Here is a 23,386-nt window from a genome sequence, read left to right as displayed (position 1 = left end):
GTGTAGAAGAGCACCATAAGTACAGAATCCACCCTTTCCACAGTGCATAAACCTGTGGTACTAGATGTAAGAGATATGGAAGAAACCAGGAAATAGCATTCTTTCACTTGAATTGCTCCAGTGACTGTAGTCCATATCCATGCATACCTATCATGTATGAAACTCATAATGCCCAAACTCTTTATACTCTTTAAAGAAAAACTTCAGAGAATTACAGACATATATATATATACAGTAGAGTCTCGCTTATCCAACATAAACAGGCCAGCAGAATGTTGAATAAGCGAAAATGTTGGATAATAAGGAGGGATGAAGGAAAAGCCTATTAAACATCAAATTACATTATGATTTTACAAATTAAGCACCAAAACTTCATGCTTTACAATAAATTGACATGGTAATGTTATGTAATAATTACTGTATTTACAAATTTAGCACCAAAACATCGCAATGTATTGAAACAGTTGTGGATCTGGGCGGGTACCAGACTGCGTTGGATAATACAGAACGTTGGAGGAGTGAAGATTGGATAAGCGAGACTCTACTGTTTAACAAACAGACATTGCACAGAGGTGATTATTACTGAATTGTACAACATAATCAATTTGCAAGTAGAAAACATCATTATAGCATAGTTGGAAAAAGACAGGAATTCAAGATTTGTATGCTTGGTCCATATTTCACTGTGAGATTTTTCTACAGTGCTAATAACACATAACTTTTTTCTGTTGGTGTCTCACCTTCATTTGAACTTGAAAGAACATTTCTAAGAGGCATGAATAAAATTTTATTCTCTCTTCTTTGTAAGGAGGGCCAGGTTTCAAGATGTCACCTTCACATGTTCTAGTTAATTACCCATTTCTTCCTCCCCAAGGTAAGATGTCTTTAGAAAAATGTTGAATAGCTGGAGACAGTTAATAATGTGACTGGCCTTATGCAAAACTAACCAGTCAGGCACATCTGAAGACAGGAAAGAAGGGTGGAGGCCAAGAAAATGGAAGGATTTGAAAAAAGAGGGCTTGAATCTCTGCAGATAGCAGCTACCTGAGTGAATCAAATGTATTGATTTCCTCCCTTTTCTGTTTGTGAAAATCAGTGATGGCTGCAGTCAGTGAAAATCAATGTAATTGGCCTAACAGGCAGAAAGCAAAAGAGCCTTTTGCTTATTCAGCTGCAAACCAGTTGAATGCCGGCAGGTTGGACCTATTCCTATGCCTATTTCATGTAAAACATGAAATAAATCTGTGTAGGAGGGAAATTCCTGTGGGAACAGCCTTGCATGAATGGCAAAGAAAGGGTTGAGAAAGCAAATAAGTCATTGCTTAGGGGATATTAGTGCTCTCTGAATAAATGGAGATTTGAACAAGTTGCCAAAGTGAGGAAAAAGATGCCACATACCGAGGCTCCAAAGAGGAAGGTGGATTATTGTGAGAGTTTTCCTGCCTGGGATTCCCATATAAAAGATAATGCTACCAAGACTAGTGGAGGTCAAAATCAAATATCTAGGCTTCTCCAGATGTTGGATTGTATCATCCATGAATTCTAGTGAGCATAACTAATGGTGACAAATGCTGAGAAATGTAGTACAACAACATCTGTAGGGTCACATTTTCCCTATCCTGATCTAGACTATATACCTGACCTCTCATTTGCACAAAGCCCTCCATGAAAAACCATCACACATGGCACAAGTGGAGTGAGAGAGGCTCAAAAGTAATTCTCTGTGTGCTTATTGTTGTGTGCCTTCAAGTTCTTCCTGATTCATAGTGATTCTAAGATGAACATCTCATGAGGTTTTCTTGGCAAGATTTATTCAGAGGGGGTTGCCTTTGTCTTCCTCTGAGGTTGAGAAAGAATTACTTGCACAAGATAATCCAGTGGGTTTCTATGGCTGAGCAACTCTGGTTTCCACAGTTGTTGTCCAAAACTCAAATAACTACACCACATTGTCTCTCCTTGTCTTACGTGGCTTAAGCTCAGTAGGATATGTATTTGATTATACTTTCTGTTATTTCAAGTTTGTGATTTTCCCAGTGATACCATTAGTCATGTGAAACTATAAGATCAAAGGGTTTTACTTTTTAAAAACCAGTAGCAACACACTGACAAATGTTTATTTTGCTTTTTTGTTACCTATAAGAGAAAGGTTTTTTTTTTAAGGTTCAGGCTTTTCTGTCTCTTGTTCTGAACCTATGCTAGAACACAAAATTAGCCAATCAAACTGCAAAAGTGTTTTAAGTCCCGTTTCACATCCTGTAATGCAACCATGTACATATTGAGGGCATCAACAGCCAATGAACAACTTTTTGACAAGTATAGTACTGTGATTTAGGTCTTTGTCATTGGAAGCCATAATCTTTCATTGTTTTGAATTCATTCTATCCTGATATATGCAATACTATAATTGACTTGAGGTTGTTTGTGTGTCTGGGCTGCCTTAGAGTTGTCTATTGACCTTTGGTGACCTCAAGAATTTCATAGGATTTTCTTAAGCAAGAAATACTCAAGAGGTGGTTTTGTCATTTCTTTCCCCTGAAATATAGCCTATAATACCTGGTATTCATTGGGGAATCTCTCTTTGTCATAGTAACCAGGCCCAACTTTAGGGAAGGCCTACACAACATATGATCCTCCAGGAATTTTGGACTTCCACTCCCAGAATTCCTAAACATTGGATAAGCTGGAATAACCTGTCAGAAGAGCTCTGACAGTTAAATGAGCTGTCAGAATTTAAAATGCAGTTGAAGACCCATCTCTTCCAGCAGGCCTACCCAGTCAACTTTTAATCATAAGTTCTGATTTATATTCTATTGCTACTATATTTCAATTTTGTATCTGTGTTTGGTGCAATATGTGTGTGTGTGTGTGTGTGTGTGTGTGTCTGTGTCTGTGTATCTATATAATTTATGTATATATATTTATGTTCATACTATTTTACTATGTTGTACCCCATCTTGCACCATCAGGAGAGGCGGGTGATAAATAAAATTGTTGTTGTTGTTGTTGTTGTTGTTGTTATTATTATTATTAAATGGACTGGCCTGATAGTAGTGATGGAAATTAATATGGCAAACCTGTGCTCCAGAGACTAGTACCGAGGAAAGCAGAAGGGTGCATGTATAGATTTATGGAAATGGTAGCTGTACTACTTCTCCTCTATCCCATTATCTGTAAACAAACAAACAAACAAACAAACAAAACCAAAACCCTTCTTCCTTTGATTCCCCCTCAACTTGGCTTCCTTTTGAATTTAAAATACTAGGGAAAAATAATTGATACAGCATGGATGCACTTGGTTTTATTCTATACAGCAACTTAATCTGAGTCAGGACATGGATTAAGCAGAACTTGTTCACTACACAGGCACTCTAGGCACTGCCTTAAGATTGGGATGGTAGCCACAAAAAGCTCCTGAATGTGGATCAGTTTTATACAAGGAATATTTTTTCTACCTTTTCTGGCAGGATGTGCTGGTAAGAAGCAGCTTGTCTGGTGAGGATCAGTGGTAGACAAATGCCAGGTAGAGGAAGAAAGGGGAAGTGAGTGTTTCCATGGGGATAGTTTGGTTTTCTGGGGGGAGGTGTTTGTTTACCTTCCAGGGAGCTGTGTTTCCAGCTTCTTCCCTCAAATGCTTCAGTGCTAACTCTGTCCTCATAAGCACTCTATATTTTGATCTTGGGTTCCAGCTCTACATGGGATATATGTCATAGAATCATAGAATCATAGAATCATAGAGTTGGAAGAGACCTCATGGGCCATCCAGTCCAACCCCCTGCCAAGAAGCAGGAATATTGCATTCAAATCACCCCCGACAAATGGCCATCCAGCCTCTGCTTAAAAGCTTCCAAAGAAGGAGCCTCCACCACACTCCGGGGCAGAGAGTTCCACTGCTGAACGGCTCTCACAGTCAGGAAGTTCTTCCTAATGTTCAGATGGAATCTCCTCTCTTGTAGTTTGAAGCCATTGTTCCGTGTCCTAGTCTCCAAGGAAGCAGAAAACAAGCTTGCTCCCTCCTCCCTGTGGCTTCCTCTCACATATTTATACATGGCTATCATATCTCCTCTCAGCCTTCTCTTCTTCAGGCTAAACATGCCCAGTTCCCTAAGCCGCTCCTCATAGGGCTTGTTCTCCAGACCCTTGATCATTTTAGTCGCCCTCCTCTGGACACTTTCCAGCTTGTCAACATCTCTCTTGAATTGTGGTGCCCAGAATTGGACACAATATTCCAGATGTGGTCTAACCAAAGCAGAATAGAGGGGTAGCATTACTTCCTTAGATCTAGACACTATGCTTCTATTGATGCAGGCCAAAATCCCATTGGCTTTTTTTGCCGCCACATCACATTGTTGGCTCATGTTTAACTTGTTGTCCACGAGGACTCCAAGATCTTTTTCACACGTACTGCTCTCGAGCCAGGCGTCCCCCATTCTGTATCTTTGCATTTCATTTTTTCTGCCAAAGTGGAGTATCTTGCATTTGTCACTGTTGAACTTCATTTTGTTAGTTTTGGCCCATCTCTCTAATCTGTCAAGATCGTTTTGAATTCTGCTCCTGTCCTCTGGACTATTGGCTATCCCTCCCAATTTGGTGTCGTCTGCAAACTTGATGATCATGCCTTCTAGCCCTTCATCTAAGTCATTAATAAAGATGTTGAACAGGACCGGGCCCAGGACGGAACCCTGCGGCACTCCGCTCGTCACTTCTTTCCAAGATGAAGAGGAAGCATTAGTGAGCACTCTCTGTGTTCGTCCACTTAACCAATTACAGATCCACCTCACCGTAGTTTTGCCTAGCCCACATTGGACTAGTTTCCTTGCCAGAAGGTCATGGGGGACCTTGTCGAAGGCCTTACTGAAATCCAGGTACGCTACATCCACGGCATTCCCCGCATCTACCCAGCTTGTAGCTCTATCGAAGAAAGAGATCAGATTAGTCTGGCATGACTTGTTTTTGATAAATCCATGTTGACTATTAGCGATGACTGCATTTGTTTCTAAGTGTTTGCAGACCACTTCCTTAACAATCTTTTCCAGAATCTTGCCCGGTATCGACGTGAGGCTGACCGGACGGTAGTTGTTTGGGTCGTCCTTTTTTCCCTTCTTGAAGATTGGGACCACATTGGCCCTCCTCCAATCTGCTGGAACTTCTCCCGTTCTCCAAGAACTCTCAAAGATGGTTGCCAATGGTTCCGAAATGACTTCCGCTAGTTCCTTCAATACTCTGGGGTGTAGTTGATCTGGCCCTGGGGACTTGAACTCATTAAGAGCGGCCAGGTATTCCTGGACGACTTCTTTCCCAATTTGGGGTTGGATGTCCTCCAATCCCTCATCCACTCCATCTTGCTGAGGTTGAAGACTCTCTTTTTGTGAGAAGACCGAGGCAAAGAAGGCATTAAGTAGTTCTGCCTTTTCCCTATCCCCTGTCAGCATTGCCCCATCTTCTCCTCGAAGAGGTCCTATCGCCTCCTTGTTTTTCCTTTTTCTACTGACATAAGAATAGAAGCCCTTTTTATTGTTTTTAATGTCCCTGGCAAGTCTGAGCTCGTTTTTTGCTTTAGCCTTGCGGACCTTTTCCCTACAGGTGTTGGCTATTTGTTTGAATTCTTCTTTGGTGATTTCTCCCTTTTTCCACTTCTTGTGCATGTCTCTTTTGTGTCTTAGCACAGTTAGAAGTTCTTTGGACATCCATTCTGGCTTCTTTGCACTTGTCCTATTTTTTCTCTTTGTTGGCACGGTTTGCAATTGCGCCTTGAGTATTTCACTCTTGAGAAATTCCCATCCATCCGTAGCTCCCTTGTCTTTTAGTATCTGTGTCCACTGAATGCTGCTCAGCGTTTCCTTCATTTTTTGGAAATCAGCTCTCCTAAAGTCCAAAATGCGGGTTTGACTTGTCTTAGTTTCGGCCTTCCTTTGTACCTCAAATTGCAGGAGCACATGGTCACTTGCCCCTAAGGATCCTACCACTTCGACCGCATCGATCAGGTCCTCCGCATTTGTTAGGATGAGATCAAGAGTAGCCAATCCCCTTGTTGCCTCTTCTACCTTCTGGACCATGAAATTGTCTGCAAGGCAAGCGAGGAATTTGTTGGACCTTGTACTCTTGGCCGAGTTTGTTTTCCAGCAAATATCGGGATAGTTGAAATCGCCCATGACTACTACATCTCTTTTCTGTGCCTGTTTGGTCAACTGTTGGCAGAAGACTTCATCAAGATCTTCCTCCTGGCTTGGGGGTCTGTAGTAGACGCCTACAACGACATCTTTTTGAGTCCCAGTTCCCTTGATTCTTATCCAGATGATTTCAAGCTGGTTTCCCAGATTGCTGTCTTGAATTTCTTGTGCAGCATAAGAGTTTTTGACATATAAGGCTACTCCGCCTCCTCTCCCCTTTGTTCGGTTTCTGTGAAAGAGGTTATACCCCTCGATATCTACATTCCAGCGATAGGAGTCATCCCACCAGGTTTCAGTGATGGCTATGATATCATATTTGTGGTGTTGTGCTAGAAGTTGGAGTTCGTCTTGTTTATTTCCCATGCTCTGTGCATTAGTGTAAATACATGTGAGCCCCTGGGATCTTCCCTTGAGCTGTTTAATTGGTATTATTGTGCTTTTGGTACGTGGTCCTTGTTGTGTTTGTGCAGCCCTCCGTTTAGCCTTCTGGCGATTCCCAGACATTATGGGTAAAGTAGTGTTCGCAAGGCTGTTGTCCCCCTCCCCCGGTGGACCTAGTTTAAAGTGCGTCTAATGAGGTTTGCGAGTCTGTGAGCAAAAAAGTGTTTTCCTACTTGTGTGAGATGCACCCCATCCCTTGCCAGTAGGCCATCCTCCTGGAATAGCAGGCCATGGTCGAGGAAGCCAAAGCGTTCCTCCTGACACCATTTTCTAAGCCAGTCATTGACCTGTACTATTTTTCGGGCTCTTGTGGGTCCGTGTCTTACAACAGGGAGGAGGGATGAAAAGACCACCTGTACATTACATTCTTTTAGCATTGCTCCTAGAGCTCGAAAATCATTTGTGATCTTTTGAAACGTATGCCTTGCAGTATCATTGGTTCCTACATGAATCAACATGAGGGGAGGACGGTGATAGGGCTTGAGGAGCCTGGTGAGCCTCTGAGTGATATGGTGTATTTTTGCCCCCGGTAGGCAGCATATTTCTCGAGCCATCCCATCTGGTCTGGAAATGACAGCTTCCGTTCCTCTAAGGAGGGAGTCGTCTACTACCAAGACCTGTTTACTTTCAGGAATGACAGGGCCCCTTTTGTGCAATGTAGTGTGTAGGTCTCCAGAAAAGTGATCCTGTTGGTGTGAATTGTGTAGGTGAAAAGTGTTGTCCTCCTCCTCGACATCCCCAGTGCATTCGTCAAGGACAATCCATTGAGATTCGTCCGAGAGCCTATGGTTTTCCTGTATGTGTTCCTGTTGCTCCTGGTCTATGGTTGGGGATGGTACACCTGCAGGATTGTGCAAGTGTGAATGTTGTGAAGTGTTGTCCCAGTCAGGGCTGTCCCCCGCACACTGATCAAGGATGAGCCACTGATCAGTATCTAAGCCATTCTGGTCTTCCCCAATATGTTGTGTTTCTTGGTCAGGTGCTAGTTGTGTGAGAATTTGGAATCTATTGTGTAACTGCAGCTGAGCAGAGGTTACACAATAGATTCCAAATTCTCACACAACTAGCACCTGACCAAGAAACACAACATATTGGGGAAGACCAGAATGGCTTAGATACTGATCAGTGGCTCATCCTTGATCAGTGTGCGGGGGACAGCCCTGACTGGGACAACACTTCACAACATTCACACTTGCACAATCCTGCAGGTGTACCATCCCCAACCATGTCAATTGACTTCAGTCGATTTTATGGCTTGAACTGCAATTTCCAATGATTTTTTTTTAACACACTGTTTCTGTCTGAATGTGTGTTGCAGTGCGCACTGGGGTGAGCGGTTTGTGGATACCCAATCTTGAGCCAGCTTGAAATAGGATTTTATTGCCTTATGTATATGGGGCATTGGAAAGGAAATCTAGATTTGGTAATGGGATATTAGCTGATCTTACCATCTAGTTCCCTCGAACATTGTTTGCATTCCTTGCCCACACGTAAACACATGCTCATGCTCACTATATCTGATATCACGTTTTCTTCTGTGGGATGTGATGCATCAAAGCAGATGAGATATTCAAGAATTACAAACAATATTCCCAAGTTTCTGTGACCGACTATGTCCTTTTTGCAGACAAGAAATGACAAGGACAAAAACAGATCCAACACATGCATTACATCACTGTTGGTTGGGAGACAAGACAAAACAAGAACAGACAGATGCATGGAAAAAATTGCACTAAATGTGAACCTGTGTTTTCTAGTTCCAAGTGTTTTGATATTGTGGAACACAGCCTGAACATAATCTTGATTCTAAGCCTACAAACACTCCTGTCAATACAGAATATCATCATCACAACATAATCATCATATTTATTATACCATGCCTTTCCCCTCAATTTGGGAATCAAGGTAGTTCATAAAAGTTAAAACTCCTGCAGATAAAAAGTTTATATTTTACAAAAGTGAAAGCATAATTAAACTTTCAGCAAATTTAAAAGAAGTTTAAAACAGACCATTTAAAAGATCAGCAACTATAAACAATGCAGCACATGAGAGGACCTATGCCCTTTAGCAATCCACCTTCAAAGACCTGCTGAAACAAAAAGGTTTTCACCTGCCTACAAAAGAATAGCAAGGATGATAGTGTTCTAATCTCTAGGAAGGGAGTTCCAGAGCCTGGAATGCCTGTTTAGAAGAAGGTTAATTATGAAGATAAAGTTGTCTCTTTTGTCAAGAAAATGTTTCACAATGCCTTAGAAATAGTTATGGTCTTTTTTTTAGAGTGGTCTCCTTTTAAAAGTTATGAGTCGTAATTTAAAAGGGCATGCCTTTTGTCCTTCTTCTCAGTTAAGGGAGAGATAACTGAGGACACACAAGTGAAAAGAACAGGAGAACTGAAGTTTACAAAGATACCTGGGAAGGGGCCCAAATGCAACTTAGTTTTTGGATAATCTGAGCAAGCAGTATTCTTGGGCAGACTTGTGCATGGATTTGTTTTGGCCATTTGCCTTTAGCTTCTTCGGCTTCTTCGGCCTGGCCAGACGTCCATAAGAGGAAGGGCACAGTCAACATGTTTTTATTTTTTTGCCTGAAATGGCCCACGTAGCTGCCAGGTGCAACTACTTCCTTTCTATTGCCTTCTATTCAGCATGTAGAGAGGCTGCCACATGTTTGCATGGGGTTTTCCTGTGACCCCTGCCTGTTGGGCTAATTGGAGTAGAAGAACGCTGTGGTGTGTCTTACACAAGCTGCGTTTATTTCATGGGGCGAGCGCCTCCATGACTCAGTTGTTTCCTGGTTCTAAGACTTGTTGCTTCAGTACAATTGCCTTGCCTATTTTGCCTTGCCTTGCCTTCCCGCTTGCTCGCGGCTCTGCTTTAGCTTTTTGCTTGGCTTGACTTGGCTTGGCTTGGTTCCTAGCATTGAATCTTGTTGATTTTCCCTTATTTCCTTGATTATTTTGATTTAGTGGGACTGGAAGTTGGAAAGTGTGGGTGGGTGGGTGCGTTGGGGACTTGTGAGAAAAGAAAGAACATCTCTTGAGTGGGTGGGTGTGCTTTTCTTTAAAAACAGTAGGGTGGCTCTGAGCCTTGAGTCACCCTTTAGCTTCTTCTCTTCTCTCTTTATATTTTTCTCCTCCCTCCCCTCCTTTGGAAAAAGCTTATTATTATTATTATTATTATTATTATTATTATTATTATTATTTCAATTAAACAGCAAAGCCTCATTCTCAGAAAACTACTACCTATCTATCTGCCTACCTAAACTTACCACCAATACCTATCATTTAATTCCTTTGCAAACAAGTTCTCTCTGTTGTTTATAGGTGTTCTCTGCCTTCTTAATTTCATTTAACAACAATAATAATTTGGCTCTTGCCACCTAGTAGTAGTAATAACAATAAAACTATTGGGTTTTGTGGAAACTTTCCCAAGCCAACAGAACTCATCGTCTCTCTCTAACTCCAACCTCCATCATAACATAGAAGATTATTGTTGTTAATGCTATTCGAAATAATTGTACCATTGAAAGGCACCACCAACCCAAGTTCTACTAGCCTTCCTCTACCAATCCTATCTTCTACAATCTCTCTGCCTTCTTAATTTCAATTGATAATAATAATTTATTTGTCATGTCAGGGCAACCAGTCAATTGTATTACATTTCTAACAGAACAAAACAAACAAACAAACAAACAAACAAACAGACAAAACACAAAAATTGCAAGTCTGGTAGTTGATTAAATGTCCTTTGATCAGTATCTAGCCACTTGGAGTGCTTCTTGTGTTGCTGCAAGGAGGTCCTCCATTGTGCATGTGGCAGGGCTCAGGGTGCATTGTAGCAGGTGGTCTGTGGTTTGCTCTTCTCCACACTCGCATGTTGTGGATTCCACTTTGTGGCCCCATTTCTTGAGGTTGGCTCTGCATCTCGTGGTGCCAGAGTGCAGTCTGTTCAGCGCCTTCCAAGTCGCCCAGTCGCCCAGGGGGGAGTCTCTCATCTGGTATCATTCACGGACTGAGGTTCTGGGTTTGAGCCTGCCACTTTTGGACTCTTGCTTGCTGAGGTGTTCCAGCGAGTGTCTCTGTAGATCTTAGAAAACTATGTCTAGATTTAAGTCGTTGACGTGCTGGCTGATACCCAAACAGGGTATGAGCTGGAGATGTCTCTGCCTTGGTCCTTTCACTATTGGCTGCTACTTCCCTGTGGATGTCAGGTGGTGCAATACCGGCTAAGCAGTGCCATTTCTCCAGTGGTGTAGGGCGCAGACACCCCGTGATAATGCGGCATGTCTCATTAAGAGCCACATCTACTGCTTTAGTGGGGTGAGATGTGTTCCACACTGGGCATGCTTACTCAGCAGCAGAATAGCATAGCGCAAGGGCAGATGTCTTCACTGTGTCTGGTTGTGATCCCCAGGTTGTGCCAGTCAGCTTTCTTATGATATTGTTTCTAGCACCCACTTTTTGCTTGATGTTCAGGCAGTGCTTCTTGTAGGTAAGAGCCCGGTCCAGAGTGACTCCCAGGTATTTGGGTGCGCTGCAATTCTCCAGTGGGATTCCTTCTCAGGTGATCCTCAGAGCTTGGGATGCTTGTCTGTTCTTGAGATGAAAAGCACATGTCTGTGTTTTAGATGGGTTGAGGATCAGCTGGTTTTCCCTGTAATAGGCAGTAAGAGCACCTAGAGCAGTGGTTCTCAACTTGGGGTCCCCAGATGTTTTTGGCCTTCAACTCTCAGAAATCCTAACAGCTGGTAAACTGGCTGGGATTTCTGGGAGTTGTAGGCCAAAAACATCTGGGGACCCCAGGTTGAGAACCACTGACCTAGAGCTTCAGAGAGCTTCTGTTCTACCATCTCAAAGCTCCCTGCTTGAGCAGTAATGACACGATCATCAGCATAGGTGAAAGTCTCTGTCCCTTCTGGCAGTGGCTGGTCATTTGTGTAGATGTTGAACATGGATGGAGCAAGCACGCTCCCCTGAGGCAGGCCATTCTTCTGTTTCCGCCATCTACTTCTCTGGCCCTGGAACTCAACAAAAAGTTCCTGTTTTGTTTCCTATGAGGTGGGTGAGGTGGTAGTCCTTTGTGATATTATACATTTTTCTCAGGAGGAGGCGGTGGTTCACAGTATCATAAGCTGCTGACAGGTCTATGAAGACAGCTTCTGTGATCTGCTGCCTTTCAAAGCCATCTTCTTTGTGCTGAGTCAGGTTCAGGACTTTCTGAACCTGACTAATAATAATAATATCATCATCATCATCATCATCTGGCTTTTTTGGAAGTGCAATTTTGACATTTGGTAGGAAGGAATGCTGCCACTTCTGGAGAATTTTAAGGGTGGGACCAGTGGGGGATACCTTTTTGGGAATGTTTTTGAAATATTATTTTAAGAAAAAAAATTCTAAAAATCAGGGGATGACCCAAACATTATGAAACTTGGTGGGCCAGCAGTGGTAGATATGTCCTTTAAGTGTGATCATTTTCATCCTGCTAGCCTTGAAAATGACAGAAAGGGGAGTCACTGAAAGGCCCCACATTGCTGCCAATGGACTGGATCTAGCTGCATTTTTAGGCTGTGAATCCACCCGTTAGTGGGAGGTGCACAAAAACAGAATCATGCCCCTCCCCCAAATTTGAGAAGCAGAAATGGATTGAGGTTCAGCCGAAATGCACAAGCCTATTCTTGGGTGCTAGCTTTGTTCTTGGAAACTTGGTCTAGGGATAGTAGCCTTTTAACATATTTCAGTTGTGCTTTCATTTAGCTTTGTCTATATGTCTGTAAATATTAAAAAAGAGAAATATGTCTCCTGTAACTTTCGTCCAGCCCCTACTCCTTCACAAATGCATAAATGCTGTCAAGGGCATCAAAAGGATTTTTTTTCTTGGTGTGTGTGTGTTTATAGGAGAAGATATATTGGTAGGTGAGCATATTTTGCGCTCGTGGCATGTGGTGCATCAAAGCATGAAGGCATTTCCTTGTGGGTATGCACACATGCTTTGATCCTCAGTGGCACATTCAGTCATTTTCAAAGGCTATGAACAGAGAGAAAAAAATCTCCAAATTTGGGGATTTGACAGAACTTAATGCAGGACAGAGACAACATCACGGGTTTAAACAGATTTTATGTTACATGAGAATTTTTTTTGTTTTAGAAGAAGGCGGAGAACTCAAATGAACAATCAGTACTCAATAATGTTCTGAGTATTTTGTGGCTTTATTGGCATTATTTTAGCAATTATAGCTTTTCTGAGAAACAGCAAGAAAATGGTCTTTATTGTCTAAAACAGGGTTTTTGAATCAGGATTGCCTGGAACCCTCAGGTTCCATGAAAAGTGATTAAGGATTCCATGAGAGATTGGGATTGAATTTTAGCTATAGAATATACATTTTTTTTTTAAAAAAATGAGGGTCCTCTGATAACTGAAATCTATTTCAAGAATTCCCCCAGAAGGAAAATGTTGATAAAGCATGGTTTAGATTGGTTTCCGATATCTTGGAAATAATGATGAGCACTCTAAATAGCAGAGCACCAATGGGACCTGCAGGGATTATCATTGTCAGCAATAGGAGAAATTGCTAATATTTAATTAAGTTCCAGAGGAGGTGGATTGTTGACTTTGCAGATTATCAGATACATTTACATCAGCTGTTTTCTTTAAAAAAGAAAATCCTTTTCCATTACTTGAATTTTGAACTCTACAGATGTGCTTTAGAACTGCACATTTTAAAAGCCAAAAATTTCACAGAATTGATATGCCATTGGGTTCTGGCATATCAATTCTAGCCATGTTCTAGAGGCATTCTCTCCTGACATTTTGCCTGCATCTATGACAAGCATCCTCAGAGGTAGTGAGCTCTATGGCAAGCATCCTGACTACCTCTGAGGATGCTTGCCATAGATGCAGGCAAAACGTCAGGAGAGAATGCCTCTAGAACATGGCCATATAGCCCGAAAAAACCTACAACAACCCAGTGATTCCGGCCATGAAAGGCTTCAACAATACATTGATATGGCATTTCTGGGCACAAGGCGTCTCAAAACATATAGATCTTGTTTCAAATTTATATTGAATTTCCTTCTTTATTGTTCCTCATTGTTAAGACTTGGTGTTTAGAATACATCATTCCACCTTCAGCTTATACTGTTCCTCCCTACTCCCTTTGCTGGCCTCCTGTTTATTTAACTGCTCTTTTGTTGTAGTCAGCTTCACAGCTGCATCCATATGTTTCCCGACATCAGGAGACAGAACAATAACACTATATTACTCTATAAGGCTGTCCCATGGCAGTTCAACTGCCCATATCACTGGCCTGCTTTTGAGTGCTGGCATAACCCACAGTCTTTTAGTCACAGCCCCACTTCCTGAAATAGTGACAAAATAATTATGGAATTTAATACTAAAACCTTATATATGCAACAGATACTTGCGCAAGAAGTAATAGGACTGTTCTATTATCCAGGCGGAAACAAAACAATGAGAGGAGGGGGGTTTGAAGGAGTAAAACAATTTCCACCTATTTTCCTGTCCCCCCCCCCCCATCCATGTCACCATCCTGGAAACAATCCTCGTTTACAAAATGGGAAGTGAGGAGGGGAATAAACTATGAAAATGGGGGAAACGGTTTCCTCCTTCAACACCCCACCCATAACATGGACTATCCTTTTCTGTCTAGCGCCCCCTTTGGCTTTCACCCAGATAATGGAACAGTACCCAGGTAGTATTTTCGGGAGGAGAAAGGCAAGTATTCCCTCTCCCTTAAGTCACATACTCACATGTATTCCATGTATCTAGTATTTTTCAGTACTTGGAAAAGTTGTGTGAACATAATGTTATTACCTCTTTGATATTGAAATGTTTTCAGTAAAGAAACTCAAGTCTATGTTGTTCTTCCCTTTAATTTACTCTCTCTAGCTGCTTTGGTTGCAATTCAGTTTCTTATAAGGTTACATTTGATTTAATGCTTTGAAGTGAGATGGATGGTATGTGAAATCCCTTTAAATAGATGAAATTATATATAGATCATAGAGATACAAAGGGGCAGTATAGAAAGAGTACTCCAAATACCAGCTCCTGAGCTTTATTTTAAGCATTCACATTTATAAGTCTTGTTTCTGATTCTCAAGTATCAGAAAGCAGTAATTAGTTGAATAGCCTTTTAACATTTTGTATCCATTATTTCTAAAAGTAGGGGGTTTAATGACATTATTAACAAATTTTATTTAAGACATTTTGATCCCACCTTTCCATCAATGAAGTTCAGATAAGCTTACCATAACCATCAGCTCTTGTGAGGAAGTATGGGGAATAAATTGAACAAAAATCTCACCATTGAAAATAATCAATATAATAAAAAAGAGCATAGAAACAGAAAAATAGTAAAAGAATAGTAGACAAAAGGGTTCTCCTTAACAACTGAAAGTCTATAAGACCTGGAAATTTTGGCCTGTCTTCAAAATGTGGGTGGCAATGGTCACGTCGCATGGGCTATTTCAAAACTGAAGCATTGCCTCAAAAAACATGGTCAACTACTGTATATCAGAGAGCAGTGGACAGCATAACTCAGCCTCTGAAACTGAATAAGACATCTAAGCCTTAAGACCTGGCTGTTCGAGAGGGCATTTAATTAAGTGCTAAGCAACAACATTACGGTAATGAGAACTGGAATGGTATAAGGAAGATGAGACTGGCTATGATTCTACTAAGAGACGAAGCGGATTTTTATGTAGTTTGTATTTGTCGTATAGTTATATGTTGTTGATACTGGCCTTTGTAACTGTCTTTTTATGTGTACTGTACACCGCCATGAGTCGCCCGTAAGGGCTGAGAATGGCGGTTAATAAGTGCATCAAATAAATAATAAATAAATAAATCTAAGCAGGTGCTCATAGAAAGAGGAGGTTTCAAGGAACTCTGGTCCCACATGAATTAGGCCAAGTGTTGTGATAATGGGGTCTCCCATAATCTGGGCAACAAAGCCAAGGGGATAGTCTCTCCTCCAGTAAGAGTTAAGAGTTAAGGAGGTTTTGGATTAAGTTACATTTATTTTGGTCATCTTCACAGAGGAGCAACAGGATCAGGGGAGACAATGGCTGAATGAGATGATCAGTTGAGGTGGAATGCAAAAGCTTTGAGTGCTTCTGAGGAGAAATTATAAAAGCCTCAGGATGCCACAAGGTGACAGAGATACACACAAAGAGACCCGAGAGAGACTAAGGCCCATTCCACATAGCTGTACAAAATCCCACATTATTTGTTTTGCACTGGGTGAACAGAGTCCACACTGCCATATATTCCAGCTCAAAGCAGAAAATGTGGGATTTTATTCAGCTGTGTAGAAGGGCCCTCAGTTCCAAACATGGGACTCAACCTACAGCAATTCACAACAAAGGCCATGGGACAAAATAATTTCAGAAGGGCTGCTTTCTACTCCAGGAAGAACCCGAAAGATATCTCAGCCCCTATCTCAAAGGAGGATGCAAAATGATACCATAGATATAAACTTAACAAACCTAAAGACTTTTCCTCCCTTTCATTCCCAAATATGAGCTGGAAATCAGACTGACAAGGAGCAGTCAATTGATACCCTCTAGGAATACCATTATGTGCTCCATTACCTTCCATCGAAATAGCAGATTGGAGACTGTCAATGGTTATTTAGGTTGGAAGGACCTCTTTGCTGCCACCACTACAGCGAAAAGTACAGAGTAATTTCTAAAATTGATTCTTCTAACCCATATTCCCTTCGATTTTTCATGAGTTTTCATCCATTGTTGTTCTAGCCATCACCCCAAATTTTCTGTAAAGTACAAAACAATTCTATTCTCTGTTTAGAAAAGTGGGTATCCAGCAATAATTGTGTAAAGCATATGCCTTACAATAAAAAAATCAGAAATACTGGCTTTCCTATCAGGAGGAAAATGTCTTAGGTTACATCTACACTGTACAATTAATGAGGCTTGGTACCACTTTAATTGCCACAGTTCAATGCTGTGGATTCCTGGGAGTTGTAGTTTGGTGAGGCACTAGTGCTCTTTGCAAGAAAAGGCAAAAACCTTTTAAAACTAAAGCTCCCATGATTCCATGGTAATGAACAATGGTGTCAAACTGCATTAATTCTACCTTTAGAGCTATCAGAATATGGACTGGATTTGTTAATTATGAAGGCAAATTATTCTAACAAGTATCAGCACCCCTGTTATTGCAGAGCCTTGGTTACCATGAAGGAGGACTACCCTAAGTCCCATCCTTGATCCAAATTATTTTCTCCCTGTCCAAATTACAACACCAGACACAAGTTGCAAATAACAAAAATAACGATGTAATTATGTTTAGTTTCACATCAAAGACCATTTGCCTCTTTGTAGGTTGTTTGTAGTGTCTTTTCTACTAGATGTATGCTAAAGTTACCCTTCGAGGTTTTAAACAACAATACACATAAATGTTTAATAGAATAGATAATCTCCCATGGAACTGCTTGCACTTATTAAAGAATAACTGAATGCAGATATTTGGCAATATGCATTGAAATGTTGATTGGCAGCTATGGGAAGAAAATGTATTAAAATCGTGAGAATGCCATGGGCATTATTTTTTTCTCTGTTTAGCCCAGAATCAAGATGCACACTCCTATTTAAGATAAACTAGTGAGCTATAACAGAAGACCTTGAGGTGGGCTCCATTCAAGCTCATATCCAGACAAACAGGGATAAAATCAATGGCAGCATTTTAACAGAAAATAGATTCTGTTGCTGGTAATTAGAGTAATTAGAGCTAATTAGAGTCAGCTGGACATTAAGAAATACATTTTCCACCAAATGTATGTTTAACACCTTTGAAGTACAGCATGTGATGTTATATAGGTGCAAATGATGATTATCAAATGCTTACTGTTCAGAAAGGATTTCAGCTGATATAGCAGCAGAAGATGGAGGGAGTGCGGGGTACTCTTGGCTATTCCTAGATTGTGAAAGGCAAAATCCAGGTGTATTTGGGGGGTTAGGTTGGCTAAGAACTGACAACCCTATTTTATGACTTTGTCATAAAGCAATTGTTGCACTCCAGAACAGGAAATAGCCCCTCTGACTATAAACACATCCCACGTTGAGTGAAGGAACAATCCTTTTTATTAAGGCTTTGTAAAAAAGCCAGTAGAAATAAATGCTTGTAAAGATAGATAAGATTCCAGAAAGCAACAAGGCATTCAAAGACAGCAAGATATAACAGTGTCCAAACGTAGCAATCAAAAGCAATTTCCAAAAGGCATGAGAATACAATCCAAGGCAATGATCATCCAGACAAGAATCAAACAAGAAGCAAGAACAGACCAGAAGCTGCTAGTCACCTTGAAAGGCTAGAAAAATCCATGGAGACGAAACCACTTGAGCAGGAATTCCACGAGGCTTATACTTGGTTTCCAGGCGATGGCTGATTTGACAAGATTTCCTAAAGGCAAACCTTAAATCCCAAAAACCGGTTTCGTTTTCCTCCAGTCTTTGACCTTAACTCATGAATTCTTTTGGATCTATGTAAACGTTGGGCCTCTTGTCAATTCTGGCTAATTTCCAGCTGCCGACTGTGCTTATCTGACTCCTCATTAACTTTACCAGGTGTCAGACTGTTTTCCAAAACAGAATTTGGAGAGCTCACAGGCGGAGAGAGTAAACCTTTCTCCCAAGGCCTGACAGAAACATTCTCATGAGAATCTGCCCTTTGCACCGAAGCCTCTCTGTCAGTGTCTGCATGAAACTCCTTGACCAAAGTGTCTCCATCTTGCACCTTAGAGTCGGTCCCAGCATCCCCCACATCAGAAGCAACAGGGGACTGATTTCCCTACTCATTACCCACATCAGACACAGAAGCACTGGGACTGTGGCACAGCTGGCTGGGTGTCAGCTACATTAAGATCAATACTGACCAAAAGGTCATGAGTTCAAAGCCAGCCCAGGTTAGAGTGAGCTTCTGACCAATTTGTGTAGCTTGTTGTCGACCTTTGCAACCCAAAACACAGTCAAGTAGGAAATTTAGGTACCACCTATATGTGGGGAGGCTAATTTAACAAATTTATGAGGCCATAAAAAATCTCCAGCAAAAGCATGTGGGGAATGCGGAAAGAACTTCATCAGTGTTGCAGATGGACGGTGAAGCAACAACTCCCCTGGTGGCCAGAAAACTGGAATGTTAAATAGCCTCTGACTGTCTGTCTATATGTGCTGTGTGTTTATGGCATTGAATGTTTGCCATGTATGTGTACATTGTAATCCGTCCTGAGTCCCCGGTTGGGTGAGAAGGACAGACAATAAATACTATAAATAAATAAACACCAGGAGACTGAAACACATTCACAGGTTCAAGCACAGGTTTAGGTTCAATCACAGGCTGAGTCCCAACAGTAATTTTTCTGTATGGTTTTCCTTCTGGCAATTGAATATTTGCCTTATATGTTGGAAACTGCCCCAAATACCTTCAGGGAGATAGGGCGGTACACAAATGAAGTTTGATTATTATTTGAAGCACAACAAGATGAGCCCACAGCAGACAAGATCACTCCGCTGGCTGTTGTATTGGATCACACGTCAGACCCTTCCCAAGTGTCTAGGACTGTGTGATGTATCAGCGAATAATGCGTGCAGATCCCAGTAAGGTGGCCTTTTGCAGCTGGCAGATAGTAATTTTGTCAGCACCGATTGCGTTTAAGTGTAGGCCAAGGTCTTTAGGCACTGCACCTAGTATGGCCAACTTTACTGGTTTGTGTCAGAGTCTTTGTAGTTCAATCTTTAAATCCTCATATCGTGTCAGCTTTTCCACTTGTTTCTCTTCAATTCTGCTGTCGCCTGGGATTGCATCATCAATAATCCATAATTTGCTTTTTAACACTATCGTGAGGTCAGGAATATTGTTATTGTTGCTGTTGCTGTTGCTGTTGCTGTTGCTGTTGCTGTTGCTGTTGCTGTTGCTGTTGCTGCTGCTGCTGCTGCTGCTGCTGCTGTTGTTGTTGTTTCCTCACCTCAAACCTTAAGAACTGTGATTTTGATGTGTGACTTAGGGCCTTTTACTCTAGCACTTAAGACCTGGCTTTTTACTAGAGCATTTGATCTCTGTTAATTTTTAATTTCTGTATGTATGTATTTTATCTTTTACAAATTAGCTATAAATCTCCTAGAGCATTCTTGGATGGAGGGCGATTAATAAGTAATTGAATATGATGACGATGATGATGATGATGATGATTGTTATCTAGTTCTCCTTCCTTCTTTCCTTCCTTCCTTCCTTCTTTCCTTCCTTCCTTCCTTCCTTCCTTCCTTCCTTCCTTCCTTCCTTCCGTTCTTGGTGATGTGATCCTGTTTGCTAATCTATGATTGTACTACAGACTGAATTACTTTATGGGTTGTTGTAGGTTTTTCCGGGCTATATGGCCATGTTCTGGACAATACATTGAATTACTTTACTTAATCCTTTGGGACAACCATAAATGCCTAGTAATGCTACATACACCAACTGAGAGTATGACATTAAGATCTTTCAGTATTATCTCTTTAGGATATTTTTGTCCTTGACATTTCATTCCAAAATGACTTCTTTCTACCTCTATTTTCCATAGGATGATACTCTTTTCCACCTTGCTGCATCGTATTTTGTGAACTGAGCACATTTTATCACCAGCAACCATCTTCTGGAAACACCAATGTCTCTGACATCTTCCTAATTTCCCCTCTTACTCTCACTAATTTTTGATGGATGCAAATTTCCTTCCCAGAGTTCCTGTTCCTCTAAATCTCCTGATAATGCCTCTCCTTTATTGATGGTCTTTGTACTCCTTCCAGCAACTATTATTCTCCCATTGGATTGTGCGTGTGTGTGTGAACTCATTAGATCTATGCATATTGACATAATGATCGTCACTGATCTGTGTGCTGGAAAGTCGGCCTCTAGTGCCTTTAAATGTCAACATTAATGTCTTATGTGTGAACTAAAATCCTAATACTGGCATTTTAATGATCTCACTAGATAAAAGCTGGAATAGTAATAACTATGTAAATTTTGTCTCAAGGGGAGTGGTATTCTCAGTAATCCCAACAACTACAGTGTGCAGTCACCTGGCTTGGCTGGCGATATTTGTTCAGAAAATCAAGAGCACAGGGTGATAGCCTTCCATTCAAACCTACCCCAAAACATCATGGAAGTACAATTGTATTTTAATTCTGAAATAGCTCTTCTGAAACTGATTTTCAGCAAACATTTTTATATCAATTGCCATTAGTAAAACTGACCATCTCTATCGTATAATGAAAAAATGATTCTAATTGAAACACCATATTAATGTAGGAGAAAGCTCCTTCAAGAATAACAACTACAATTTGCCCTTCGCATTTGTGAGTTTGACTTTTGTGGTTTTATTATTGATTGACTTGATTTTATTTATTGTATCAGGAGCGGACCAAGGGTACAGTTGTAATGTATTTTTTTAAAAAAACACAAAGTTTAAAAACTTGGCATTATATTAAATGTCCTTTGATCACTAGCTGGCCACTTGAAGTGCCTCTGGTGTTGCTATAAGAAGGTCTTCCATTGTACATGTGGCAGGGCGCAGACTGCATTGGAATAGGTGGTCTGTGGTTTTGATTCCAATGTTCTTTCTAGGAGTCTCTATGTCTTCCAGTATGATTATATAGTCGATTTTCACTGGAAGTTAACCACAGAGTTGTGCTTGAGAACCCAGGGATTCCTTCAGATATGTTCTCTCAGGTGAAAAAAAATAGTAGCTTTTTTAAAAAAATCAGTTTCCTCACTTTTGTGGGCGTCCTGTGCCCCTAACCCTGACAAATATATGAGCACTGAGTGTATTTCATCTTCATGAACCTATTGGTATTGACACTTGTCTACATCTTCCTCTCAGACATGACAAGAAATGAGAAGCAGTTTAATTTCTTTGGAAGGTTGAAAAGAGAAATGGCATAGTACTTCCCACTGCAATGTACACATCATTTACAGACACTAATAAATTGATGACATGAGAGCAATTGTGTCCCTCTGGCAAGCCAAGGTCCTGTTGGAGTTGCTTATCAGTGTGTTCTGTACAATCAGTGAGAGATATGGTGCAAATAATATGAGTGTCTTGATTATACTTAGAAAACCCTAACCTGTTATATTTATTGAAACTTTGAGCTTTCTATTTTTTTCTGTTTTTGGTTAATAAAGAACAATGATGTTATTAGCTTAGAGAGTTTTTCTTTGCACAATCGGTCCTCTGTATCCATGGATTCTGCCTGTTCAAACATCCATGGTTTGAAAACATGTTTTTTAATTTCTAAAACAAAGCTTGATTTTGCCATTTCATATAAGAGACCCAATTTTACTGTATAGTATATAATGGAACTTGAGCATTCATGGATGGTGGTATCTGCAGGGGTCCTGGAACCAAAGCTCAGCAGATACTGAGGGCTCACTGTATTATACTCCCAGAATCTCCCAGCTAGTATAGCCCTAGACCATTTCTAAGTTATGATTTTTCAAAAATGAGCATTTCCAATCTCAAATAAAAAGCTTCCAAAGTAACTAAGGAACAGTTTATTTTTTCCATGCTTGTTGGTGAGCACCATCATTCCCACATCCAATAGAAAACTTTATGCTTTCTTTAAACATTGATACTTGCTGTGTCTGCAATTCACTGGCAAGACAAAAATAAAAAGGGATCTGGAACAGGGAGACTGACTTTCTGTAGTACATGGAAATGATATGACACATTTTCTTTTAGATCTTTTAGATTTAATAAGCCTTGCACAGGTATTAGATTGAATTTTCTTTTCTACTTACCATTGTAGTTTCTGCAATAGATCCAAAGCTGTTGATGAAAATATTGCAGCTGACATTCACTGGAGGACCTGCAAAACAAGCAAGGATAGGATTGGAAGTCTTAGCAATTGAGCTGGCAAAAGTAGTTGACTGGTGCACCAATTGCTTTTCCTGAAGTTCAATTGAAATGCTAAATCCTGAATGTTTTCTATCGTTCAAATATTATCTGTGTCATTATTTTTTTATTTTACTGGATGGCCAACATGGTTACCCCGAATATGTTTTATGTCAATAGTGATTACATTTGAGTAGATCACATTTTCCTGCTCTTACCCTCTTCTAACTGTCAGATGTATTGCTTTGCATTTGGGCTCAAACTTAAACAGAATTGACAAAATATCTGTGAAATTGTTGACACAATACCTTTTCACATAGTTCTTGAATATTAGGTTAAAGACCTTATAAGACTATAGCTCCCATGATTCCACAGCATTGAGTCATGGGAGATAAAGTGGGGTGAAAATGCAACTATTCCTACAGGGTAGATGCACCCTCAGTGAACATGGAAGGGCTACTGAAGATATATAACCAAAAATGCAACAATTAAGGATATCTATTTTATTTGTTGTGGTCTATGTTCTGTGCCATTCATCAGGGTTTGTTCTCTTTTGTCAGATTAAATCAGTGAGGGAGCACAGTTTACAGAGTGACAAATAACCTCTTTAGATAACAGGAATACTGTTGAGGGAACCAGGTAAGATTCCATGAGGTTACATCACCTAAAGACCTTTAGCTCTAAAATGGTAGATTACAAAACTCTTGAAAGTGCTTTGGAGAAAAATTGAACAGAAAGCTCAGCTGGCCCTTTACAATAATTAAGTGACAAAGGGAACTGAATCTGGGAAGCATCAGGGGAAGATTCCAAGAGGATTACTGATAGAGACCTGGGTCTCTAAGAGCATACAGTGAAACAATCAGAAACGGACCACTCGG

General features: G+C 40.7%; 1 protein-coding gene across 2 annotated transcripts in view; it reads right to left on the bottom strand.

The window, feature by feature from the left end:
• The window catches only part of GLRA1 (glycine receptor alpha 1), a 102,384-nt gene that overhangs the window by 31,187 nt on the left and 47,811 nt on the right, over positions 1–23,386 (bottom strand). For both annotated transcript variants that reach the window (XM_060765493.2, XM_060765494.2), the window contains exon 3: positions 22,415–22,482. In XM_060765493.2, coding sequence (XP_060621476.1) covers positions 22,415–22,482 — 68 coding nt within the window. The remainder of the gene's footprint in view (positions 1–22,414; positions 22,483–23,386) is intronic.

The sequence above is a fragment of the Anolis sagrei genome, chromosome 2 (genome assembly GCF_037176765.1).
Source record: "Anolis sagrei isolate rAnoSag1 chromosome 2, rAnoSag1.mat, whole genome shotgun sequence".
NCBI lineage: Eukaryota > Metazoa > Chordata > Lepidosauria > Squamata > Dactyloidae > Anolis > Anolis sagrei.
Note: the sequence above shows the minus strand (reverse complement) of the source record. Positions and strands in the feature narration are given on the sequence as shown.